The 25,337-nt window shown below is 34.7% G+C and overlaps 1 protein-coding gene across 1 annotated transcript in view; it reads left to right on the plus strand.

Moving 5' to 3' along the window:
- The window catches only part of LOC149791806 (transient receptor potential cation channel subfamily M member-like 2), a 130,422-nt gene that overhangs the window by 93,147 nt on the left and 11,938 nt on the right, over positions 1-25,337 (plus strand). The window contains exons 15-16 of the mRNA XM_089969475.1: positions 6,279-6,533; positions 8,651-8,825. Of these exons, the coding sequence (XP_089825601.1) occupies positions 6,279-6,533; positions 8,651-8,825 (430 nt within the window). The remainder of the gene's footprint in view (positions 1-6,278; positions 6,534-8,650; positions 8,826-25,337) is intronic.

Genomic DNA, 25,337 nt, shown 5'->3' on the forward strand with positions numbered 1-25,337 from the left:
ATATATATATATATATATATATATATATATATATATATATATATATATATATATATATATATATATATATCAGTGCAATAAGAGACAGATGTATAGTCTTGGCATACACGTGGCGTAACTTTTGTTGTTGTTGTTGTTGTGGGGTTTAACGCCATTTTGCAACACACGATAGGCTATACATGGCGGCCAGCATTAATAGTGGAGGAAGAACCCGAGAAAACCCCGGAAAGAACCACCGACCCACGAGAAGCTACTGGCAAGCTTTCTCAAATACCCACATTGGCTGAATCTTAGACTCAAACCGCCGCAGACAGAGGTGAGATGGCAGTGATCCGTAACGAAGAGCGCTTTAGACCACTCGGCTACTCGGGGCCCCTCGTGGCGTAACTAATTTGGATGATCTTCAAAGCATTATAATATGCAGTACATGATGTTTTCGGCTCATCCGTACAAGTTTAACATGCTAAAACGAAACCGACATACAAGACGGGTATCTATTTTCATCGTATAGCGAAGACATTGATATATACACCAGTCACCATTTTACAAGGCATTGTGACAATTAGTAGTGTGCTTTTTCTGGTTTTCTTATTATCTTTAAACGATCAATTGACGGAAAGACGAAGGTCTGAATATTACTGCAATAACATTCTCGACGACCTTAGAATTCGATTGAATAATTCCAGATACACAGGAAATAATAGGAATTTACAACTTTTGAACCAAAGCCTATTGTTTTACATGCAGTACGGAGTGGACGAAATTCTAAAATGGATACATGTTAAAACCATGAAACATTCGAAACTACATTAATTCAAATCACATTAACAAGAGAGAGACATTATAGACCTAGCAAACACGTGGCAATATACAAGGCAATATTGATAATAATCGTGTGTTCAACGTATGCGGAATAAAGTTAAATAAGGCGGGAGATAGGTTTTGAACAAGAAACATATTCTACTTTAGTAAAGCTTAAAAACAGAGATACGAAACCGGAAGCTATTGTACAGTAAATTCAATTGTCTCTATCGCAGGTACCTATTTCACGTACAAAATATGATTATATGATAGATAGCGATGAGATATTGCACTTTATCATGAAGTTCACCCATCAATTTTGTAATAATACACTTAAGCTCATCAGATGACCCATCCAGCAATCCTAACTATATGAAGCTGTTGGTTATATGTCGCATGGTCATTTATGTTTGGGTCCCAAGCTCTAAACAGGCTCAACTAGCAGAAATTGCATTTTTGATAGTTCTGGGTACATTTCATTTGTAGGAACATGTTAATCAAACAATTTGAAAGTGACTGACAGAATGAAACTCACTAATGCCTAGATGTGATTCATTTGTCCTTGTGTTTGTTTAAAACCAGAATATCTCCCGAATGAAAATTGTTATATTTAAACATTGTTATATTTTGTGAAATACCTACATAGTCTTAAAGATTTTGCTCGAATTATCTCGTGTCTTGCAAAACAATTATGCGATTCTGTTTTAATAAAAACTCGTTGAATATTAAGCAGTATTGTGTACAACTAAAACGGACCATTTTGAACAGTGTAGTGCAACTGAGGCGTCAAATAAGTTCCACGACATGTATATTGTATTATATTTCTACAATCCATGACGTAGATAATCCACAATAACCAAAATGTTCTGTACGTTATGAACACAACGAAAATATCAAGGTCTACGGCGGAAACATGGATTTTCCATAAATCGCGATACGTGTTCTGTATGGTAGCAAATAAGAGTCGAAATATGAAGGATGCAACTGTTGTTGTTTTCTGGTGGATTTCGCAATTAACAGGTGTTGACTTAAAAATTGTGTATTGTACACGATTAATTTCCTATTGTTGTAACATCTAGTTTTCTTTAAACAAAATGTGGTGGACATGTTCTTTTATTCTCACTTTGGTGTACCAACTCTCACCAACAATCTCCTCACCATCCCTAGTCGCAAGTGATTAAATATGCATTGACGGAATGAAGGCCATTGAAGTGGCATCACATGTTCAAATTGATTTACAGTATGTGCAGATATACATCAAGATCCTAACATTAAACAAATGTATGCCATCGTACTACATACGGGTATTACATCGATATCAGAGTAAAGCCCCTTGCATAACCTGAATCTACATGGCGTCTGTTTACCGATCATCCCCGCCAATCATCTGATTTAAACTGGAAATTAAATGTATGTTAATATAGAGCAGGAAAATACACACACACACACACACACACACATATATATATATATATATATATATATATATATATATATATATATATATATATATATATATATATATATATATATATATATATAAGGTCATTGTCTATATTTACTATTTACTTTTTAAGACCTGTGATACCAGAACACACCAGTATGCGTGCAGACATTTTTAATACAATATGATGTCCCTGTGATCTTAGATATGACTGATTAAGCTAATATAATCATAATTTGTTTATTACATAAGTATAAAATATTACATATGATGTGCTTATATTCTTGAAACCTATAGTATATATACATATACATATAACATGATGATAATTGATCAGATTGTTAGACTCAGGGTTACTTGTTATCATGAAGTGGTTATGTCATCGATTATTACATAATAAATAGTACACAATACAGGTTTGAATAATAATCCCTTAATTTCATGAAACTTTCTGTTAGTGAAATACAAGAAAAATAGCTAACATTGCTGTGTTCCAAACATATGCATCAGACATTTGCCTTTAGCATAATTAGTTGACCTAACATGCCATGTGAAGTTTATATTGTTTTACATGTGCTGAATTGTACCACCTTTATTCCAAATGCATACAATGTTGCTCCGCTTCAATTCCAACTTTAAATGATTTATTCCACAATCCGTACACAAATGTTTGGGGTGGGTTTTTAACTTATGAACCGGCTAATTAATGAAGAGTATTCATACAATAGTCATATCATGCTCAACAACGCAAACCTGTCACCTTAGTGCATGTATTAAAACAAAAACAGCATTCATTGTATTTGTCATATTATTCGGTATGTCCACAGATTATATGGTTACTAAACATTTGTCAGTTATGTTAAGCTACAGCAAAGGATATCATCATTTCAGACAACAGACTGGAAATGCCACACCAAGTGAAGACAAATCGCTCACGAAATGGCAGAAGATCGAATCTTTCTACAAGACACCGGCGGTTATTTTCTTTCACAATGTGGTAACTGTAGCCTTTTAAAATATGGACTGGTTGTCAATAACGTTTATGAACAGAATCGACCCAGACTTGCCAGACAAGCTGATTCGGATACCGGAATCCATCACTTTATTTGATCTTTCAATTTTGTAACTGTTTTTTTTTCCTAGGCTAAAAATTTATTATAGTTCTAAAGGTTTATATTTCTTTTACTTTTCCGAACCTAATATTTTCACAAACATTTTTATCTAATTTTGGAAACATCAGGAAAGAGCTAATTTATTTCCAGGCAATTTACAGCACGACAACAAAATAACAAAGTAAATCACCAGAGACTGGGACTAAATAACATTAACTAGAAAATTGAATATGGTTAAAATGTACATCTTAACTTTAAAAATAAACGCAGTGTATGTGAACACTCTGCTCCGTCTATGACGTTTTAGTGTTAACATTATAAAATAGTACGCTGCGATTGTTATCTGAGACCAACACTCTTACTGTTCATGAGTGTATAGTTTGTTATTATGATATTAGTAATATTTGTATGACTTTTAATGTAGATACATCAACAATCTAGCTTTTATGTAACCACTGAGCTGGTCATTTTTATTCCTATAACAGAGCATCACACACCAGGAGGCGAAACAATATATAGCATGAAATAATACATGTTCATATGCATTACAATCTTACATTCTGTCCCAAATATCAGTAGGAATATGCCAGCTAATTAATTAGTAAGTTGAGAGTTGTTGGAAATATCATATTCCAATCGTTCGTAACGACTCAAGAATGAAACAAAATATATTTAAAAAGGCAATAAACTACAATTTGTGAGGATTAAATTGTATTATGCAATCTTCCCTACGTACAAGGTGGTCAATTTTAAGGTTGGGATATTCATGAATCCCATTTAGTTAATTCATTAATCGTACTATAATAGATCTAGCACAAGTTTAATTTCCTTTGACCGCCCTATAATGGATTATTTTCCATTAAACAACACGATATAATGATCATGTTCCCGTATAACTTAAAAATAAATGTATAAATTACATTCATATGTTTCAACTATGTCTTCTTTAGTTTCATATCAAATGCTACACATGCAACGCTACATTTAAATATGTTGACATGTCATATACAATCTGTTACAAGTCGATTCCAACTGCAAATTATCTATACATTCTGGGATATCCCATTACATAATGTACCGGCAGATATTTAATTGTCCAGTTTTTATGATGGCACAAAACATAATTCTCATCATCAAATGCATTATTTGATCAAATAGACTGATTAACGTCATCCATTCAAACAATTGGCAATTAGATAATATGTAGACACTCGTTCTGAAATAACTTACCTACAAACAATTAGTTAATATAAAATGGTATTGAATGAGGTTCAAAGCCCCCTGAATAACCTATTTCAGGACATAATCTGTGTAGGCATGCAAATGAGGTATAGATTTGCCTCACAAGCCTTGATCGGTTGTACTGGTCATTCTGTCACATATAAGCTTTTCAAACGAAATCTGTTTCAGCATGTGTCAGCAATGTAGCAACTAAACTTAAGTTCCAATACTGAAGTAGATTTCAGTTTAATGGGTAAGAAATGGATGAGCTAATATAAATTTAAGACTTCAGATCCAAATTCGGTGAGGTTGGAGGTGGGGGAGTTTGATATTTCTGAGTTAAACCAATGACAATAAAGACTAAAATTATCACGATTCCCGTCAGTGTAAGTTCCAAAGGCATTCCAGAAGTCTGAAGGTTTGGTTTTAAGGAGATTTACTTCGACCATCAGGCAGTTCATCTATATTCTTGTTAATTACAGTCATTGTATGCACCCTATGGACACTATGTGTAATATTCTATTAAGAGTATGAGTGGTATTAGATTTCCCATTGCAAATAAAGTAACTGATATAAGATGTGAAATTTGAAAAGTCACAACAGAGAGCAAGTTTAGCAGTACAATAGTTATATCCAGCCATCATCATTAGCTGATAAGATCATATTAACACTTGTTATTACAGATCTACTACGTGGCCTTTCTTGGTTTGTACAGCTACATTCTTATCAGCAAGTTTGAGCAAAGGTTTTCATGGCAGGATATCGCACTGATTTTTTGGGTGTTTGCCATTTTAACTGAAGAGATAAGACAGGTTTGTACAATTAGGCAAACCTTTCTGTCCATGCGAAGTAACTCCCATAAGTAAATTTATATCCTATGTTAAGATAATCATGAGTTTATTTTCAACAGCCAGTCAATGCCATACTGTAATTATCAAAAGAAACACATATCTCAGACATAAAGGCTGAAAGTACTTGATTGTGTTCCTCACAATTATATAGGCAGGAGCCATGTGATGTGCACAGCAAATAGTGTGTGAAGCTTTATAAGGAGTTCACTCTTTGCTTAAGTCGTTATATCATTGTGGTGAACCTGGTAAGCAGGTCATATCGTAATAACCAATATTACATTATACTCATTATTTCCATTACGGTTACTGTTATGATGGGCATTAAATACATTGGTATTCAAAACACTTTAATATTAGACACCTTGAAAACAACGCCATACTATTGTATAATGAGTTACGGTTCTTTTGTATGACGGCAGTGTTGTGCCGTACTAAACGTTATGCTACAGTTTTGGTAATAGCTTTTCTTTGATTGAACATGGGTTTGACGTTCACTATCTCGCTTGTATGTCTTTGGGTAATAATAATCACCAAATAGATATTTTAATCTTACTCTCAGGCTCAGATAATTTCATTTTTTTGTGTAGTTACTGTATTACGTATATAGTTCCAATGTTAAAGAGAAGATAGAAGTTACATTTCGGCTTCCTAATATTTGTGTTATTCTCGTGACCATAATAAATGAGTTAGTCACTATTATCAGCATAGGCTAAAATGTATAACATAATGTCTGCTTACATTTTCGAAGTCATTGATTGTAGCATGGTCTTAGTCAAAACTGCTATTCGTAACTAATTTCAGCATAAGAATATTCATTTCACAGGATTCTAATAATCTTTCTTACAACAGGCCTTTACAGCACCATCCGCAACCTGGAAGAAACGGTTCCAAAGTTACATCAAGGATATATGGAATGCATTAGACGTCATCACAATATTTCTGTTTGTATCTGGAATGATTTTGAAAGCTATTGATCACCCAAAAACGTTCGAAGCTGCGCGCATCGTCCTTGGGTGTAATCTGGTTACGTTCTTCCTGAGACTTCTACACATATTTTCTGCGAACCAAAAACTTGGACCAAAGCTAGTGATGATTATTGAGATGGTATTTTAATCAAATATTTAACAATGTATTAATGTTATTCAACTAGACGAATTTCAATATAATTACATTGCCTTGCGTGACTTTCTATACCAATGAATCAGCTAAATTAATCTCTAATTACATGCAACAACCACTGCTTCATTTAACGAAAAAACCAATCTAACTCTTTAAAGTATTTATTTTCCATATTAACAGATCACGTATATTTAGGCAAATCTAGCCATAGTATTATTGGCTCATGATAAATCTTCATGAGGTTTTGAGGAATCCATTCCATATTTGGTTGCTAATAGACTTTTGGAATGGATCCCAATTTTGTATATTAGGATATACCTAGGATCATCATGCCCGTAAGTTGTTGTCTATGGTCGACACCGTTTTTCTATATAAAAAAGTGTTACTACGTGAACATGATATTTGTCTGAAAGTTTTCTAATGAGATTCTTATGGAACCAGAAACAAACTTTACAAACACTTTTATCAGGTACGTTTGGTATAGATATCAAAGGTATTTTGGGGTGCAAACTTTAGATTGATCCAAACAAAGACCTTTGCTACACACGTACTGGGAATACATCTTTAACAATGAGTCAAGCAAACTCGTAATCAGTCCCACAATCAAGTGTTGCATGAAAAGGGGGGTTACTACCGTACATGTGTACTCGTTCAAGAACTATAGCTGTTCAGCCTGATACAATACTACTCAAGACACGTGATTTTCTTATGCACGGTAATGAATCAAAGAAGGATTTTAACATTTTGTCAAACTAAATATAATAGATTGTGTTAGGCTGCTGCTCAGAAGTCAACACTATGAAATTTTATGTTCGATTGCCGGGACGATATTTTGATTTTGAAACAATCAAGCTGCTTCTAATTACGTAGCTTCAAGCACTTGAAATCGATTATGTATTGTAATGGCAATAATCTTTGTACTATCAGTCATAATCGAGAAAGAATGTTCATGTGTAAGTTGTATGTTGTCAATCTGTCTATTAGCACCAGTTAGTAATGGCAACTCTTAAACTACTAGGAACATTGACATGAAACTTCACACATGCTGTCACCCGGAATATATACTTGGTCCTATATGAAAACGGGCAATCTGACACACAATATGACCACTATTGCACCTCCCTTTATAGTCTTTGCATCACTATTACTCCTGAATGGACAGGCATAAAGAGATTTCATGATGACTAGAGGATCTTAAGTAAGAAATATGGTGCCGATCTGGCATCAATCATTCCTGTTATAGTAGTCATCATACAAATCTTCCTCCTTCGACGTCATATGGACGGATGATAAAACTGAAATAGAGTTAACAGCAATATAAACCATATACCATATTGCTGATTCAAATGAATATGAATATGATCTACCATCTAAAAAGCTTAATATGGTAGCCATCCTACAACTTTTGATAATGTTACTTCTTCTGAATAGAAGTTCATACTGACATGCAGATTTGAAATGAAGAGTCATTTAGGAGTTTCTAACTTAAGATTATGCAAAACTGAAATCGATTATGGCCACCATTGTAGTGTTGAATGTTCTGTGTATAAGAAATACATAATGATTAACGATCATTCTTCTTGTGCACGTGAAAAAACTAACAAACTCAATAAACGCTGTTCCGCTGCGGCAATATGTGCGCAATTAAATAAGGCTAAAATCAAGCATAATGGCATTTGGTTTCCTAAATTCTAAAAATGCATGGAGTGATATTGCGTGTACTAGGGAACTTTAATTGCAGACACTTTTAGCTTTAGAACTTAATCTTTTTATACTGAAGTATTTTGTTATCATTTACTCCTGAAGCAGTATATATATAACATATATATATATATATATATATATATATATATATATATATATATATATATATATATATATATATATATATATATATATATATATATATATATATATATATATATATATATATATATATATATATATATATATATTTATAAACTAAATTGTCGGTAAATTATATTAAGATCATTATGGTACAGTTTGATCTACTGTATGTCCAATTAAAACGTCTTTTATCGTTTGCGTTAAAAAAAGTTTAATAACTGTTTTGTTTTATGCATTTAATGCTATTTTAACAGGTTGTTGATCTAGCGCACTTTGTTGTCATTTTGTCGGTTTTTATTGTGGCTTACGCAGTTGCATCCCATGCAATATTGTACCCTAATACAGAACTGAGCCTTGACAGCTTCATAAGCATATTTCGGCGACCATTTTGGAATATACATGGAGAACTTATGTTGGAAGAGATTGAAGGTATATATGAGATTATATATATATATATATATATATATATATATATATATATATATATATATATATATATATATATATATATATATATATATATATATATTTATTTATTTATTTATTTATTTATTTATTTATTTATCCGCATGTATTTTATTCTTGCATACACGTTTCTTTGATTATGGACCATCCGAGCAGTAGCAAATAATATTGAAATATATTTGTTGCTTATCAAAACTGGACATTGGCATATCTGGGATTCAGTCCAGAAATGGATGTTCATGTCCGACTCAGTGAGATTGGTCAAAAAACCATGCTAACTTTACAAGTGTTACCTCGCTTGTTATAATATACTAAACTAACGGTACAATGGGTATCATACCAATTTAATCTTCATATGGGATCAAGCTGCTGTTTCTCTATCATTGTCTGAAGATGCCTTTCGTCTTACGACCACATGTTCAAACGATTAATACTGTTATCATATAGGTAAGAAAGCAATATGTTCATATGCATGGTCATGTTAATTTAAGGAAGGGACGAATTATTTGCATTGACTCAGCCAACATGGAAAGAAAAGAGATGCTCTTCGCAGGCTGTTGTGGCTACAAAAGTGCGTACTTTAAAAGGATGTTACAGTTCCTGCATCATACCACTTTTCAACACTTTTATGTTTGTTCACTGCGTCGACAATAACAGTTCACGTCTCGTGATACCTAATTTATATCAAGGAACAATATTAACTGGCGTACTGACATGGTCACTTTAGAGTCATTATGTTTCTTTATATACATACTGAAGTTCCAATAAATCTCTGCATATTTATGTCTTATTATGGAAACAGCTATTATTCATAGAGTTGCGAAAAGTATGAATTATTAGAAAGCATAATATTATTCGAAAGTATAATATTTTTACATCAGTAGGAACCATCATTCAACTGGTATATTAACAACATGCTAGTTTTATTTATTAAATAGCTCAAGTAATATGGCATTAAAATGTACACGACGGCATAATTCGTTCATTTTTTGGAAGGTGCTGTGGATTGTTCCAATGATGAAGCATTGTACAGAAAGGGAACTTATTCTCGGTGCCCAACAGTTACAGGAAAATACTTCGTGCCAGTGCTGATGGGATTGTACATGCTGATGTGTAACATCCTGCTAATGAACCTGCTGATCGCGATATTCAGGTATTTGTTTGCAAACGAATCCAAAATTACGAGTAAGTTATATGCATATTTCTTCTAATTGATGACTTACTTATATGTTTACTTTGCTTAATGTTATTTAACTCACTGTCAAAAAGTATTTTCCATAAAACGTCACAAATTGAGATAATTGTTTTCATGGTGAAGATCAAATATACATATACTGCTTAAATTATCACCAGACTTAAGGAATAGGGAGATTAAAAGACGGTGGAGATGTGATTGAGAGAAAGTCACCTAGATACAACGAATTTTCATACTGTATCAAAACCAACATGTTACTGAGGGGTTATAATTCTAACCAAGCAAGCTTAAGCAATTTCGATGTATTCGGATGCTTAAACAACATCCTGTACATCGTTTTTCCTTGTTTAGAACACGGTCATAATATTGCTTGAAAATGGTTTTAGAAGAAATGCATGTTTAACTCACACCAAGATGTGAACAGAATACGCCCATACTCGTAGTCGTTTAGTGTACTTCTGGAATATCGGTGAAAGTTGCACATTCTGCATCTAATTGCAATTGCACATCTTCCGCGAGGTCAGTTAATGGTCTGTAATAATAAGTTCTTGTTTCTGATGTGTTGGAACATTTTATGTATATGTCGGATCTAGATCACTGATGTTTGACATATGGCGGTTCTGTTTTAGCAACTTTTAATTCATATCTAGGTCGTTGGTGTCCTGGATTGCAATATTAATTTAAATCTCATTTATTAGTTCTTGAAAAATTCTAAAGTCAATATAGACGTCGAATTATCTATATTATACAAGTACGTCCTTGAGGAAAAATTACATCATTGTCCCTTGAACTAAATATTAGAACGCGCCCTTTATTCAGCAGCCACTTCATGGAGACTCACGTTAAAGACTTTGTACAGATGTACAGCTGTTTGATAGACACATATATACATTACTAATATTTTAAGGTAGTGTCTCTCTGAAAGAATGGACTGATCATGTAAACTAATACATAAAGGGTGTTGGCTATTTTCATCTCATACATAACACTTATTCACACACACTTTCACAGTTGCGAAATTAAGGTTTCATTCAATACATTAGTTGTAAATTACATTGCCATGAAGAAATAGTGTGGGGTGGAAAAATTACTAAGAGAAACAAAGTGCACCAGCTTTTCAAACTCAGTGCCAATCAACACAAACAATCATACAATCATCGAGTATCCCTTTAGAGTTTGTTTCAGACACATATAATAACAAGAGACATCATCACGCTCTGACCAATAGTTTCTTAGATTTAGATAAATTCTCCATTGCCTCAGCCTTAGTGATATACGCCTGCTACATACCAAATCCAGCCCAACTCGAAAAGACAATTCGTCTTTTCTGTCTATGATATGGAAAAGGGGCAAACGCTATTCCCCATTAATACCTGGCCATCACCACGTAACACTAATTTTAAGCTGTCGCTTTCACAAATCAGCACCGTACGAAACATCTCCGTGAATCCAAAAGCTATTGTTGTGTTAAATTCAAACTTCCTATACATCAGTTTACATTTATTTGGATTTAAATTTATTACTAACCAGGTGATAATAGTTTTGCTAATTTTACTTATATTATGTTCAATTTCTACATTTTTTCGGATTTGGGAATTTTTCGTCCAAAACACAAACACTAGCTAATGTTAGTTTTCCCATTTGTGAACGGGTGTTGTCCTAGATACTTATTAAAATACTGAATAGTTAATCTATACATTTTTCGTGTTCTATGTTATCATGCTTGTTCCGTTAAATATGTATTCATAGTTAATTAAGCAAACAAATCAAAGGCAAGGGAAGATCCGCATGATCCATGCCTAGCGTGGACAAAATTTACCTCCCTAATTCAATAAAGTGTTTCCGCTATTTGGTCAAAAGTTATAGTTACGGTTAGCAAAAGTTGACCAAGACAATATACGTTTGAGACGATGACTCAAAATTAGTGACTCCTAGAAGGGATTTTGTACAATGCGGGAAGGTATTCCAATTCGTTGGCGCCCAGGTTGTGCAAGTTTTCCCGTATATCTGAGCATAGCCTTCGGGCCTATGAGTTCGTGCTTACTGTGTTATTAGCGGATAAAACGTATCTATCCATTACTAACATACCAACGTTCGAAGCCGGTTAGGCTTGCCGTCCAACCAATCAAGCCTACAAGTCAAGCCGTCTGAATCAGTGGATCCGTCCGTGTCACCAGACCTACGGGGTCATCTTTCAATATTTACAGATATCATAACAATAGGTTTTCAATCCAAGCATAGCTAGAGTTAAGCACTGTCGCAAGTATGATATATTGGAGTTACATAACAATAATACTAACACTATTAATAATAATAATGATAATGAGAACTTGATATAGCACTTAATCTTAAGAAGCTCTAAGCGCTTTACAACATAAGACAACACCTAACAAACATATATAATGACATGATTACAAAAACCAAACACCATGAAATTAAAAAATATAACACATGCTTAAATTACTTGAGGTGATGAAACATTATGAGGTCTTTAAGTCAGCTTTTGAAGACAAAATAGGTACGTCATAAGAGACCTCTTCAATGAGATCACTGTGTCTTTGTGTCGAAGTTCAGTGGACAATTCGGTCCACCTTGCTGGGTCCTGATGTGCAAAAAACCATTGTCCATATGACTTCATTTTCATAGTGGGAATAATGTGAATACGAGGCTAGAAAAGGAGCGTAAGTATCTTGCTGGTGCGAACACATGGGTGAGGGCGGATAGTTATGTTGGATTGGAGCCTGTCAGTGAAAATTAGCACAGTGAAGAAATGTTGTGTTTATTCTGAATCGAATGGATAGCCTGTTTAGGGTACAGAGCAGGGGACGTGAGCTCTGATCGTGGCACTCTAAGGATAATCAGAGTAGATCGGCTTTGAACGTTTTGAAATTTCTGCAGTAGATATTGAGACGAACCAGACATAATTGAGTTACAGTAGTCCAGTCATGAAAGTACTAATGAACACACACGTGTTAAGCGGCATCAACTGAACGATAATTGCAAATAGAGCTGATGCGTCTCAGTTCAAGATATGCAGCCCTGTATATGTATATAAAAGGTTGGTGCAATAAGAGAGTACAGTCGAGAGTAACACCTACGATTCGTACTGACAGTGTGAATTTAATGTTGTTGCCGCTTATATTCATTGTTTGAGTTAAAGAATGTGAATGAGAACGTCTTTGTGTTGTAATCGGAACGGCTGCAGTTTTACATGTGGCTTGTTACATGTCATCCATGATGTTAAATCGGAAATGCACCTCTCTACACCTTGGATGGTAGCATCAACTTAATTTGGGTGGCTAGATTTGTATATGTGGGTGTCATCATCTTACAATTAATGAGATATTGGATGATGATGGATAACACTTGAGAGCGAGTGAGTGTATAGAATGAAGATAATAGGTCCAAGAACATACCCCTGTGGAAGATCACAGCATAGATCAACTGGGCTGGAGAGTTTTCTATTTACGGGCACAATTTGTGTCCTGTTCAACAAGTAGATATTGAACCACAGTAAGACTGTATCATGAATGCCAAATACATGCTGGAGATGGTGAAGTAATATATCACGGTTTATTGTGTCAAATGCTGCAGACAGGTCAAGGAGGGTAGGGACTGTAATCTTTCCACTATCCAAAGAAGAAAGGAGATCATTAAATACCATCAAAAGAGTAGTTTCAGTATTGTTGCAAAGGCGATATGCAGACTGTACATTGCTAAAAAGACTATTTGAATTAAGATGAGATACATGCTGGGATAGAACAACTTTTTCTAAGATTTTGACATAAATGGAATATTAGAAAATTGGTGGCAGTTCTTCGAGTGCTGGTTTCTTAAGCACAGGCTATACAATGGCAGATATGATCAATGATGGGAATTCCCCTAATGATCCATCCCTCTCGTTAAGTATACTAATGCTTAAACAACCTATTCATTGTCTTTCCCTGTTTAGAACACGGTCATAATACTATGTTTGAAATGGTTTTGGAAGTTATGTAGATATAACTCACACCAAGATGTGAACATACTAGGCCCATACTTTTTATCGCTTAGGTTACTGCTATAATAATGGTTGATTACAGTTGATCTTGATAATATATTTTGCCGTCCTAACATGCCTACTACCATAATGGCAATTACGGCGAGTTTTGTGATACATCCATCTATTTCGTTAAGTCCACAACTTCAACTTAGTGATAGCTTTGTCCATCCTAGCATGTTATGGCTACATACAAATACAATTACTGAGATCGTAGCTCCGTTCCGCATGTAAGACTAAGCATGCACATTATGACGGGCATTTAAGTGATATATCTGTACATACATCAAAACCCCTGGTGCGGTCGATTCTAGCACGATATGTACTGCTTTACGAGGATTAACCAGCTGCCGCTACGTTAACAAAATATAAGATAACAAAATCAGAACTTTCTTTGCCTTTATTAACCGCTTTTAACGCATGATATTGGGCGTTAATTATATTGAGACGATATCTTCGTCGTTACTACTGGGTATAGTTTATCCGACATGTCTGCAGTCTATTAACAGTCTGTCAGAAGGTAAATTCCATTGCTTATCATACTGAAATCCCGACGTTAAATGAAACGTTTTTAGCGGCGATTTGCACCCAGTTTTTATAAAGTTGACTTTTTCTTGATTCATAATGTTGTCGTTATCTCTTCGATTTGGCCTTCATGGCTATTTTCTGATAGGGGAAACGCTCGGCCAGCCAACGTGCCCGAACTGCAAGGGTCTTTAAAAGAATATTTTATCTTTCAATGATGAATGTGTTACAGCGTCTGCCAATCTTAAGTCGACACATATTAACTTATGTTTGAGCTCAAAGACATTTAAAGCAAAGACTTGTAAATGAGGTTAGGGAGCAGATTTAAAGACTTTTGAAGACATGAAGCTTAAGAATTGACCTTCCAACGCGCCTCTTCACCAGCATCAATTTTGTATAAATCAGCCTCCTTGCCACACTGGAAGGAAGATAAACAAACCAAGCAAAGAAATATTTTATGTTCTAAGTGATGTTCATATCTCAATCGTATGCCTTGAAACAAAAGCCATACCATTCTTGAACCTTTCAAGGGAGGTAAGATGCTAAGTTTTTCCACTCACCCACCCCAAGTCTTCTGTCTCCCGCCAGTGACATAACACCCACACCACCAGCAGATAGTTTACTGTCGGTACCACACACGTGCCGCTACCTCCAGGGATTCGGATTGAGAAAAGAATGATATTTTTCAGCAAGAGATAACGTTCTAAAAAGGAAACGGTAGTTGGAGATTGCATAAGAAGCGCACTATCCAGTTCCTTTTCACAGTTGTTCGTATTAAAATAGGAAACCGGCAATTTGTGGTCACCCATAGGCCGCAGTCGACGCAAGGAATGTTGTTTCCACCGAGGTTTATAATAGATAAGGATGCCATCTGACAAATGCCACTTTCGTATCTGTATTTTTATTAATTTCTTTATATTAAGTTAACGCGACAAGTTACCAATTTCGAGTTATCTATAATAAGTATAAAATCCGATATACATGCAGTATCTTGTCATCTTGTTTTCAGCTTTATTTGAGAAAACTTCCGCCAGTCACCCATCCCATTGTTTTGTCCACCTGAATATGGAGGTTATAATCGACATCAATCATATACGTCTCCCTCGTGTCTACATCATGCCGTTTGTCGAACTCGCACGACCTTTTGCAATCGGATATGAATTTCTTCGAGAAAGTTAGTTCGCGTCCTTGCAATAGCCAATGTAGAAGCGACATTGACCCCACTAGGCTGCAATTATATCCGCCTGTCTCGGGTAAATGTGCTGCTTCAAGTGCACACTTTCTAAAGTCCACTCAAACAAAACGTAAATATCATAAATATCATTAACGAATTACGATAATTCAGGTGTAACTGGTGCAACAACGATTGGCTCACGACATGCTCCACCTGGACGTAAATATATATATATATATATATATATATATATATATATATATATATATATATATATATATATATATATATATATATATATATATATATATATATATATATGCCAGTAATAGGAGCCCACTAGTCGCAAGACTACGATTACAGTCATTAGCATGCGGGGACCCAAATAACTTCCTTTTCACATCGTCCTCTATATGAATCAATCATTAATTCTTTTTGGCTCTACAATGACAGACTCTCCACGAAGTCAATCCTGATTATTTAGGATATACCCGTAGGGAAAACATGGGTCAACAAACCGCACGACATATGTATGCATGTTAGAAAGTTTATACTTCATTGTTGCCAGCTTTACTAATGAGACATATTTCCAACAGACTAGAAACCGCCCCTCCCCCCAATTTTTGTCCCAGAAAATGTCAGGTTATCCATTCGGAATTGTCTCTTCATAAATTGGATAGATGGAATCTGCCAATCTACAATTTACAGCAAGGTGGAACCGCAAATGGTTCATCTTTATCTCACTTGTTCTGGATTCTAAAGATTGGGTCATAGATGAACTGACAAAAGGTGGTAATGGTTTTGGGCATTTGCTTGTCCCCACAGACATAGTACCAAGAATAATGGATAACATAGATGATCATAATTGCAAGATAATTATGATAGTCCCTCCCAGACAAGACATGACATATTCAGCTATTTATTAACAATAGTGATAGACCTACCAATGAATATTAAGACCATGCAGAATCTGACCAAACAATTACATTTGCAAACGTTAAACTTCTGTATGAATCGTTATCGCTTTCATTGTTTTTGTCAAGATTGCCAAGATATTGTGGATAATATCTAGAGACAGACCACCTGCTCTGGATGCTTATGAGTGAGAATTATTTTTAGGGACTTGTGTTGAGTCCCGAACATACTCTATTTCAGTGCATTTATCACTCAACTAGCCGAATACCTTTACCTGGATCTACTAAGAGAAAACCCCGGCACTAGTTGACATCAAATGCAATCGCTTCTTATCTGACATATTCAGGACCCATGGCAGATGATATGTCGTTGATGATAAAGTAATATAATAGATATTATGACGTTTTGATTCGATTTGAATGGTCTAAATCTTTCACTTGTTTCTAACCGGAATCTCTCTTGGATGTTCGCATGGCCTGTTCAACCGAACCCTGCACCATTACTCAGAATCATGCTGAAGGCGTAAACATACTAACCTGTTTGGTGATAATGTTAACTTTGGGATGCAGGTTGAAAGATTCCTAAAATAACCATAAGCTCTTCAACACAAATCAAAAATTGTCCAGGGTAAAACAAAACAACTCATGCATTTAAGTGTACTTGTCTGCCAACAATCCTAATGTATCACAATATTATCGTCCACAATCCCTTTGTATAATTCACAATAATCCCAGAATTAGAAGTTATTCTAATTATCACTGCGTAATTCCAATGAATAATCTAGACAGATGTCTCATCTTAAGTTATATCTAAACACATTACACACATCTGTAGCCTGACCGTAACATACATCATATATGATGTGATGTGATTTTGATTTTTAACGTAGCTTTAACAATTGTTTAGTCATATCGCTACGATGTCTGCAATGTGGCAGTTTATAGTGATGTCTAGCACTGGGGCATCATGCCGCAGACATGTAGCATGATGTCCCACCCAGTCACATTATCCTGACACCAGGCCGACCAGTCTCAACACTAACCTCTTAATGCTGAATGCCAAGCGAGGCAGCTGTTAGTACCATTTTTTAAGTCTCTGGTATGACTCGGCCGGGGATCGAACCCACGACCTCCCGCATCCGAGGCGGACGCTCTAACCACTAGGCCACCGGAGCGGTACTACATACATCATATGAACGAAAAGTCCTAATAAGATACGTAATTAGTTTAGTTCCTATATTTATATACATCGTCAAATTACGACTATATGTCATTATGTAACCGCAAGTGATAATGTTTCTAATAAACCCAACCTTTCACAATTCCTATTCGCATGACATGTGAGGCAGAACTAAACTACCTGACTTTTATTAGAAAACGATGAATAATTCCCAACTCGTAAAAATGTTATACTACTAACTTGACAACACCTATGTATAGGCCATATGCAAAATAATTGCCAAATGTGAATCACTCAACAAAGTTAAAATGATGTACAAAACTTTATACGCAATATAGTTTTGCATAACACCTCATAAAGAAAAATGAAACATGTATGAAACAAACCCTTCTTTTACATATTAAATGTACATCTGAGAATAAAATAATACAATTACACATGATGCTATTTCATTAATAACATAAAATATGTACAAATTTAACAATACAAAATTGATATAAACTTAAATATACATCTGCGATCAAGTTGATGTTTTCATTGATGTGCCTAATACAAATATTATATCGCTGCTAAATCAACCTCATTCAAGACAATCTCTGTATTTTGTTTCTCTTTTTGCAGATGACATTAGGGGTTTTTGATCAATAAACACAATAGCTGGAGAAGCAGCTGAATTAACATACACTTGCTAGTGTTGGAAAGCAAATAATAAAGCAATATTTGATCACTGGCTGCCATAATATCCAGTCATTCAAAACCATCGCATCAGTTGTTTTCATTGATAGTCAATGTGAATGTAAATAGCCTTAGTATTAATATATACAGGTTTAACTCAGCCATGACTCTCAATATTTCTAAAAATTTAACACAAGCAGGACCAAATGCAATCTGACTTAAATGTCAAAAGTTTATAGATGACTTGCAGCAATCTTTCCAGGTGTCATTTTCTATAATGAGACAATAATGTACACACCACACCAGAGTGGCAGAGTTGTCTAAAGCGCTCTCCGTTACGGATCACTGCCATCTCACCTCTGTCTTCGTGTGTTCAAGTCTCTGATTCAGCCAATGTGGGTATGTAAGAAAGTTCGCCAGTAGCTTCTCGTGGGCCGGTGGTTCTTTGCGGGTTTTACCCTTGTTCTTCCTCCACCACTAATACTAGCCGCCATGTATGGCCTATCGTGTGCTGAATAATGGCATAAAACCCTACAACAACAACAACAACAACAACAACCATTTATATGTTCGTTTAGGACTGGAAAGTTGAGGGTGAATTTTTATACCAAATGGAATAAATTATTATTGACAAAGTCCAACTAGAATTGTAAATGTCGAAATTTACTTTCCTTTCTCCATGAGGGGATTCTGACAAAGTATTTCAATAGGTCGCATTTCGCGACATTTTCAGCATTTCTAATTCTATCAACACAGTGGACGATTCTTGCCATCGGAATTCACTGATTCGGTGGCACTGTTAACTTAACTTTGGTCAGTTGCCGTTCGGAACGTATTATCTGTTTGGAATGGCGAACACCAATTACGTTTATCTGTTTCAATACAAACATTCTCGAAAGAATATTCAATTTCAATTTTCAAGCATTTCTGCTTGGAAGTATTCAGCCCTTAACGATGTAGTTTTACACGCAAAGAATCCGCATGTTCAAAATCATTTAGATTTTATTTGTTCAGGTGGGAACGTCAGGAATCTAGCTATTTCAATTGGTTCTTTTTATATAGCTTTAGATGTGAACGATGCAGGTCCAAATTCTCTAACAATTCATAATTTTCAAGGATGGTTACATCAACGTCACTACGATCCAAAAGCACGGGACAGGTCAAATGCTCATTGTGCGTGATACGAACATCAAAACTGACTGAATGAGTAACAGGGATATTTATATCAATATACTTGCGTAGCATATTTATATGGCAGAATTGACCCTTTCGCCACCTATAATGAGTTTTGATGTTATAATGTAAGTCATTGTCTTTTGATTCAAGTTAATTCCTATCAGAAAGTAATATTGAGGTACGAGTAAGAGACGAAAAACTATATTGCCAGTCTCAAAACAGCGTTTTTGTATCTTCTCTCAGCTCGTAATGTCCGTTTGGACTGAGTAGAGTGTATATTTCTTCTTACTCCCAAGCCTTTAAGAGCTTATATGTAAAATAAGAAAACAAAATCAAGAACATATCGGGATCCTTGTTTGAATGAGACTTCTTTTTAAATAAGTGGAATGGTTCACGGACAGTGTGTCAAAATCTAAATCACAGTGACTCAAACACAAAGATTATTGAAATGATTCCTTAACAGCAAACAATCTTCAAATGGATACACGTATACTAATCTTTGGGACATGTTAAATTGTGTAAATTCCCAAAACAACTTTTTGACCAGGTCTTTACTTTGGTTTTAGTCTTAACATTCCGTAACGGTTTTCCATATGGAAACATTACGACGCAAACAGCATGGTCAACAAATGTTGTTTGGTTAAATTAGTCTTAGGTAAGGGACTGAAACAGTATACAACCTGGGTCGTCAAATGCAAGAAGTGGTTATAGATGAACCTTCGGTATATTGTGATTGGTTTTCCAACCATTACACAAGTGTAATATAGTTTACAGTATTTGAAAACCTCGGCCAATAACAATGTTTCAAGATCATGTCGTCAGTGTTATTCACTACTAAATAACCAGCCAAATGAATTTCAACAATTAAACTAACACTTTCGTTTGTATAAGTCTTATGAATAATAATTTAATCGTTCACTGACCACTCATCACCCGCAGGTACGTTAAGTGATCTCTATAAAACATTAGTAATAAAACAACGAGTTGGTACTTGTGTGACTATATCTGCGCTAATAGCCCTCTTAAGCAAACAGGATATCTCCGGATCTTGCTCATGATCGACGACAGTTGATTTTTGTTTGTCACGCCGACTATAAATGAGATAAATTGTACTAAAAAAAGGATCACTGTGATCATATAGTTTTCATTGATCAAAACCTGGAGCATATTTACTACGTGAAGAGACTGCTAAATAATGTGCCAGTTATAAGAATAATGTTCTAATTATGAGTCTTTTCTAGACTTATTTTTAGCTCTATCACCCAAACAAGCAGGAAAAAGAAATTTGGAATTTCAATCCTTTTGAGCTCAATAAGTTGTGTTGGTTACAAGTGGGGTTACCACAAACGTTTAATCGAGCAAGGTCTTTGTTTGGCAATAAATGAACACCCATAATGGGCAAAGACGTCATCTATCCGACAGTCACAGTTCTTGAGACTACGTCTGACACAATTTACACAATGCAAAGAAACAATAACAAAGCCACACTCTAGTTCTTGAATAAGAAAACTCTTAATATCAGTCCATTTCGCAGGCAAAGATAGATTAACTGAAGATACAAGACTCTGAAAAGTTCTTTAATCTCCTAATATTTTAATAGAGATAGGACTGGTACAATTGCAAATAGGTGATAATGAACCTTTCAACGTGAATATTTCATGATTATCCATAATAAAGTCAGAATTGGGTTTATCTGAGCATTTGAATATATTGCTTTTAATATATTATTACTACCTCGTCGTTGTAGACATAAGAGACTTTAGAATAGCTCTGTCTCATTTGTATTGCTTTTTTGTATCTCTAGCACTCACACATAACGTGCCCTATTTTCTTGCAAAACCTGCAAATAGGAAGAGATAAGGAATCCGCATTAGTCTTATCAGAAATTTAATTTCTATAATTTGTGCCATTTTGAGAACCGTTACTACTGTTGCGAGACTCAGTTTCTTGCCAAGACGGAGCTTATAGGATGATTTAAAGAGAGATGAAATCTTAATTTTTCAAGAGGTAAGCTTCTACTGTATAAGCGGCATGTTACAAATATTCCGTCTGTTTCTTGTATCATCTTATTTATGCACACTAATTATCAAAACGTTGATCTTTTTCATAGCAGGTTCAACATGAGGTTTCTTTTTTAAAAGTTGAAAACCTCTGTCGATATGTCTAAGTTACCGGATCATAGTACAGCTCCTAATCACATCATAATTGGCACATAATTGTTTTTAAAGTAATGGGTTTAACGAGCTTTGCCAATAATTGTTTTTTTTATTGTAATAAAACTCTAGATGATATTTATTTCATTTTAAATTTCAGCTATTTTCAGTAAAATTCATCATTTAGTCATCATTAATAAGTTTCGTATTTGTGGGATCAGTTTATGGCTGACCTCTTTGAAACAGGTTAGATTACCGTGCTTCGAACCGTCGTCACTATATTGCCAGACTCACTGACTTGTTGCTGTATTATAATGATCTTAATTATATGGTCTTACGCAAAACCATCTGATGCACAAGGCTGATTAGAATGCAAGGAAATGCCTACTCCGTTTCCCTCATTTGGACGAAAATTTGAATAAACAACCTTATAATCTAGCCGTATATGTTCCTTTCCGGAGCAATTCAGCTATAGAAAAAAAATTGCTTATCAACTTATTAGATGGACCCAGGAACAAACACTGTTTGAGAAAATGGTGGCAAAGAGCACCGGAGTCAGAATACCTACTAGCCTTGAAATTTCTACATCTTCCATTATGAAGAGTTTTATTTCTCTTGATGAAAAAGGTCTTGGCCCCCTTTTATAAAAAAAAGAAAATACGCATAACACATATCCTAAACCTTGCTGACGTACATTTGGTATAACGCTTTATCTTGATCCCACACTGAGATTAAGAGAAACGTATTTCACCATAACTGCTTCGTAACTAAAGAGCCTACTGGTTACTAAGTTGTATTAGGCAATAAAACAGAGGTACCCAAACATTTTAGGCCACCGTCCACTTGGGTATCCTCAGCGCCGCTACTTACCTCGTCAAAAGAATTATTCAGCATTAGCGACACCCTCAGGATATACAACCATATCCCTTGGGTGTTAACTCCCACTTTGGGAACCATTTTTGTAAAACATTATATCATATCACAGATAATAACCTTCACAGAATAAGTCAATAAACATTATGCCTAAGTTGATATTAAGAGTTCCACCATAACGGTTTCTTACATTATTACCATGTTTTCACTTTCAATAACAAGCTCTTTTCAATGGAGAATCACTCTTGATATTAGCATCGTAAACTCTAATAGACCTTAATTCGCATGAGCAACTATGGTACCCTACAATGACACTGAACTGGTATAAAACTAATACAAACTCATTGGGATATATTACACCTAGGTCTGCGATCTGCCAGCACATTATACGACATACGATTTGGATATATGGGGTTCTTTATTTGGAGTTGATCTCCTTGCACCTCACATTATCCAATGTGGCATAATAGGTAACAGGAGGTCTAAGTCGGATATTTTCAAAATTGGATGTTGATCATCTGGAATATTATTTGATATTTGATCTGAGTCATTGATTTGCTATAAAATTTTGCTTGCACAGACCTGTCTATGCTCTATTTGTCTCGTTACACTAGGACGAAACTCATAATTTCTCGCGAGGCACGTTGACAAAGATTGTATTTTATCCTGTATTAATACAAATACCATTTCTGTCTCTCGATACATATTCCATTTCTGGAGCATATGTGTCCCACTCGGACCAGAGATAAATATCACCGCATAATATGCCCATATTATGAAGTTGTTATAGGAATTGCATTATCATAATCGTTTCTTGTGCTTTTCAGCTGCACATTCCAGAAAGTACAGGAGAAGAGTTATATGATTTGGTGCTTCCAGCAATACAGCCTCATTAATGAATATAACGGTCGATCATGTCTGGGTCCTCCCCTTATCCTCATTAAGCACATCTTCCAATTTACAAAATGGATTCTGCCCTGTTCAAAAGATGATCCAGGAAAAAATGTATTTTGTACGTTTTCATGTTTAACTCTTAATAATATAATAATATTCTGCCCTGTTCAAAAGATGATCCAGGAAAAAATGTATTTTGTACGTTTTCATGTTTAACTTAAAAAAATATAATGCTATCTATTCACACTAAATTTCTGATTTTCCCTGCAAATACCTGATCATATCATATTAGGAGAACATTTTTTGCTTGCCTATGACAATATATATCATTTCGACAAAGTGGAGCAACTCTTACACGTCAACTCCCCTTCCTACATACCAGGAGGCAACCGGTATGTTCGGTCTATATCAGAATTTCTCTTATATTAGGATATTCTCCAGAAAATCTAGTTAGTTCTTGAAATTATATGCGTTATATTTAATTATCCTTTTTCCTTTGTCATTGTATTCGAATGAAAATATAATTTGATATCATGCAGATAACTTTCTTGTAACGTCCGACAAATGTATCATTATTTTACTTATCGTGCCGTTCTTTACGAAGGTTAACATACATATCATGTACTAGATTTTCCTAGGCAACAATGTATTTATTTATATGTCTGTGTGTGTGTGTGTGTGTGTGTGTGTGTGCAGGTGTGTGTGTGTGTGTGTGTGTGTAAGTTTGTATTACCAACATATGGTCTATAAACAAATAATAGTACAGAGATAAGCAGCTTTATAAATTTCAATAAGTAATTTATTCGCCTATAATACAGTGTCAAAATGTAATACAAAGTGAACTTACGTTATTGCAAATTTAATCCCAAATAAACATAGAATTGCAGACACATTTCCTGCTAATCAAAGTTCTGAGGAGCGTTGATGTGCCTGTAGTGGCCCGTATAATTATGAGGTGCCAGCATTAAGATGTTGAATCACAATAAAACATAATATCTTTCTTTAAAATCCTACGTTCAAATTACACAATAGTTTCATGTTTCATTGTCCAATAATTTTAGTTTCATATGACTACTTTGTATTTCCTGTGAATTTATACTTTCAATAAATAAACGTATTGGACACATCATTCATCCAATTCATTCTGCTCAGATCGCAAAGCATGAATGAATAATTTCGAGAAAAATAGGATTGTATAGTCTTCTGTCTAACCTCATCTCACAATTAGCATTTCTATACTATTACCTAGTGGAAAATAACCTTATAGTAGGTTCTTAATGTTTACATAATAACTTTAAATAGGATATAAAATGTTGGAAACATATTGTCCTTGACTCAGGCAAAAATAATAATCCTAATATTTTATTTATGTTCATAGAAAAAATATTTAGCTACCTTTTTCGATGTTTTCAGGATAAAAAGATATTTAAGTCAAGAAGAAAGTCAACTTGATTTTTGGACAATGTCAAGTCTAAAATTCATTGTTACATCAACAATAACATATAATGAAATAAAAGATAAGAAAGAGCAAATAATGCAAATTAATATGCAGCATGCCTCCCTTTATAAATGAAACGAAAGATTTGCGCGATAAGACTTTCTTTTAACTATTTTTAAAAGGTGCATGTGATAAAAATTAGCATCAGGTGAAATGCAATGAACGAACAAATTATCCATG

Source organism: Sinohyriopsis cumingii, chromosome 9 (genome assembly GCF_028554795.1).
Source record: "Sinohyriopsis cumingii isolate HCF-2022 chromosome 9, ASM2855479v2, whole genome shotgun sequence".
Taxonomy (NCBI): domain Eukaryota; kingdom Metazoa; phylum Mollusca; class Bivalvia; order Unionida; family Unionidae; genus Sinohyriopsis; species Sinohyriopsis cumingii.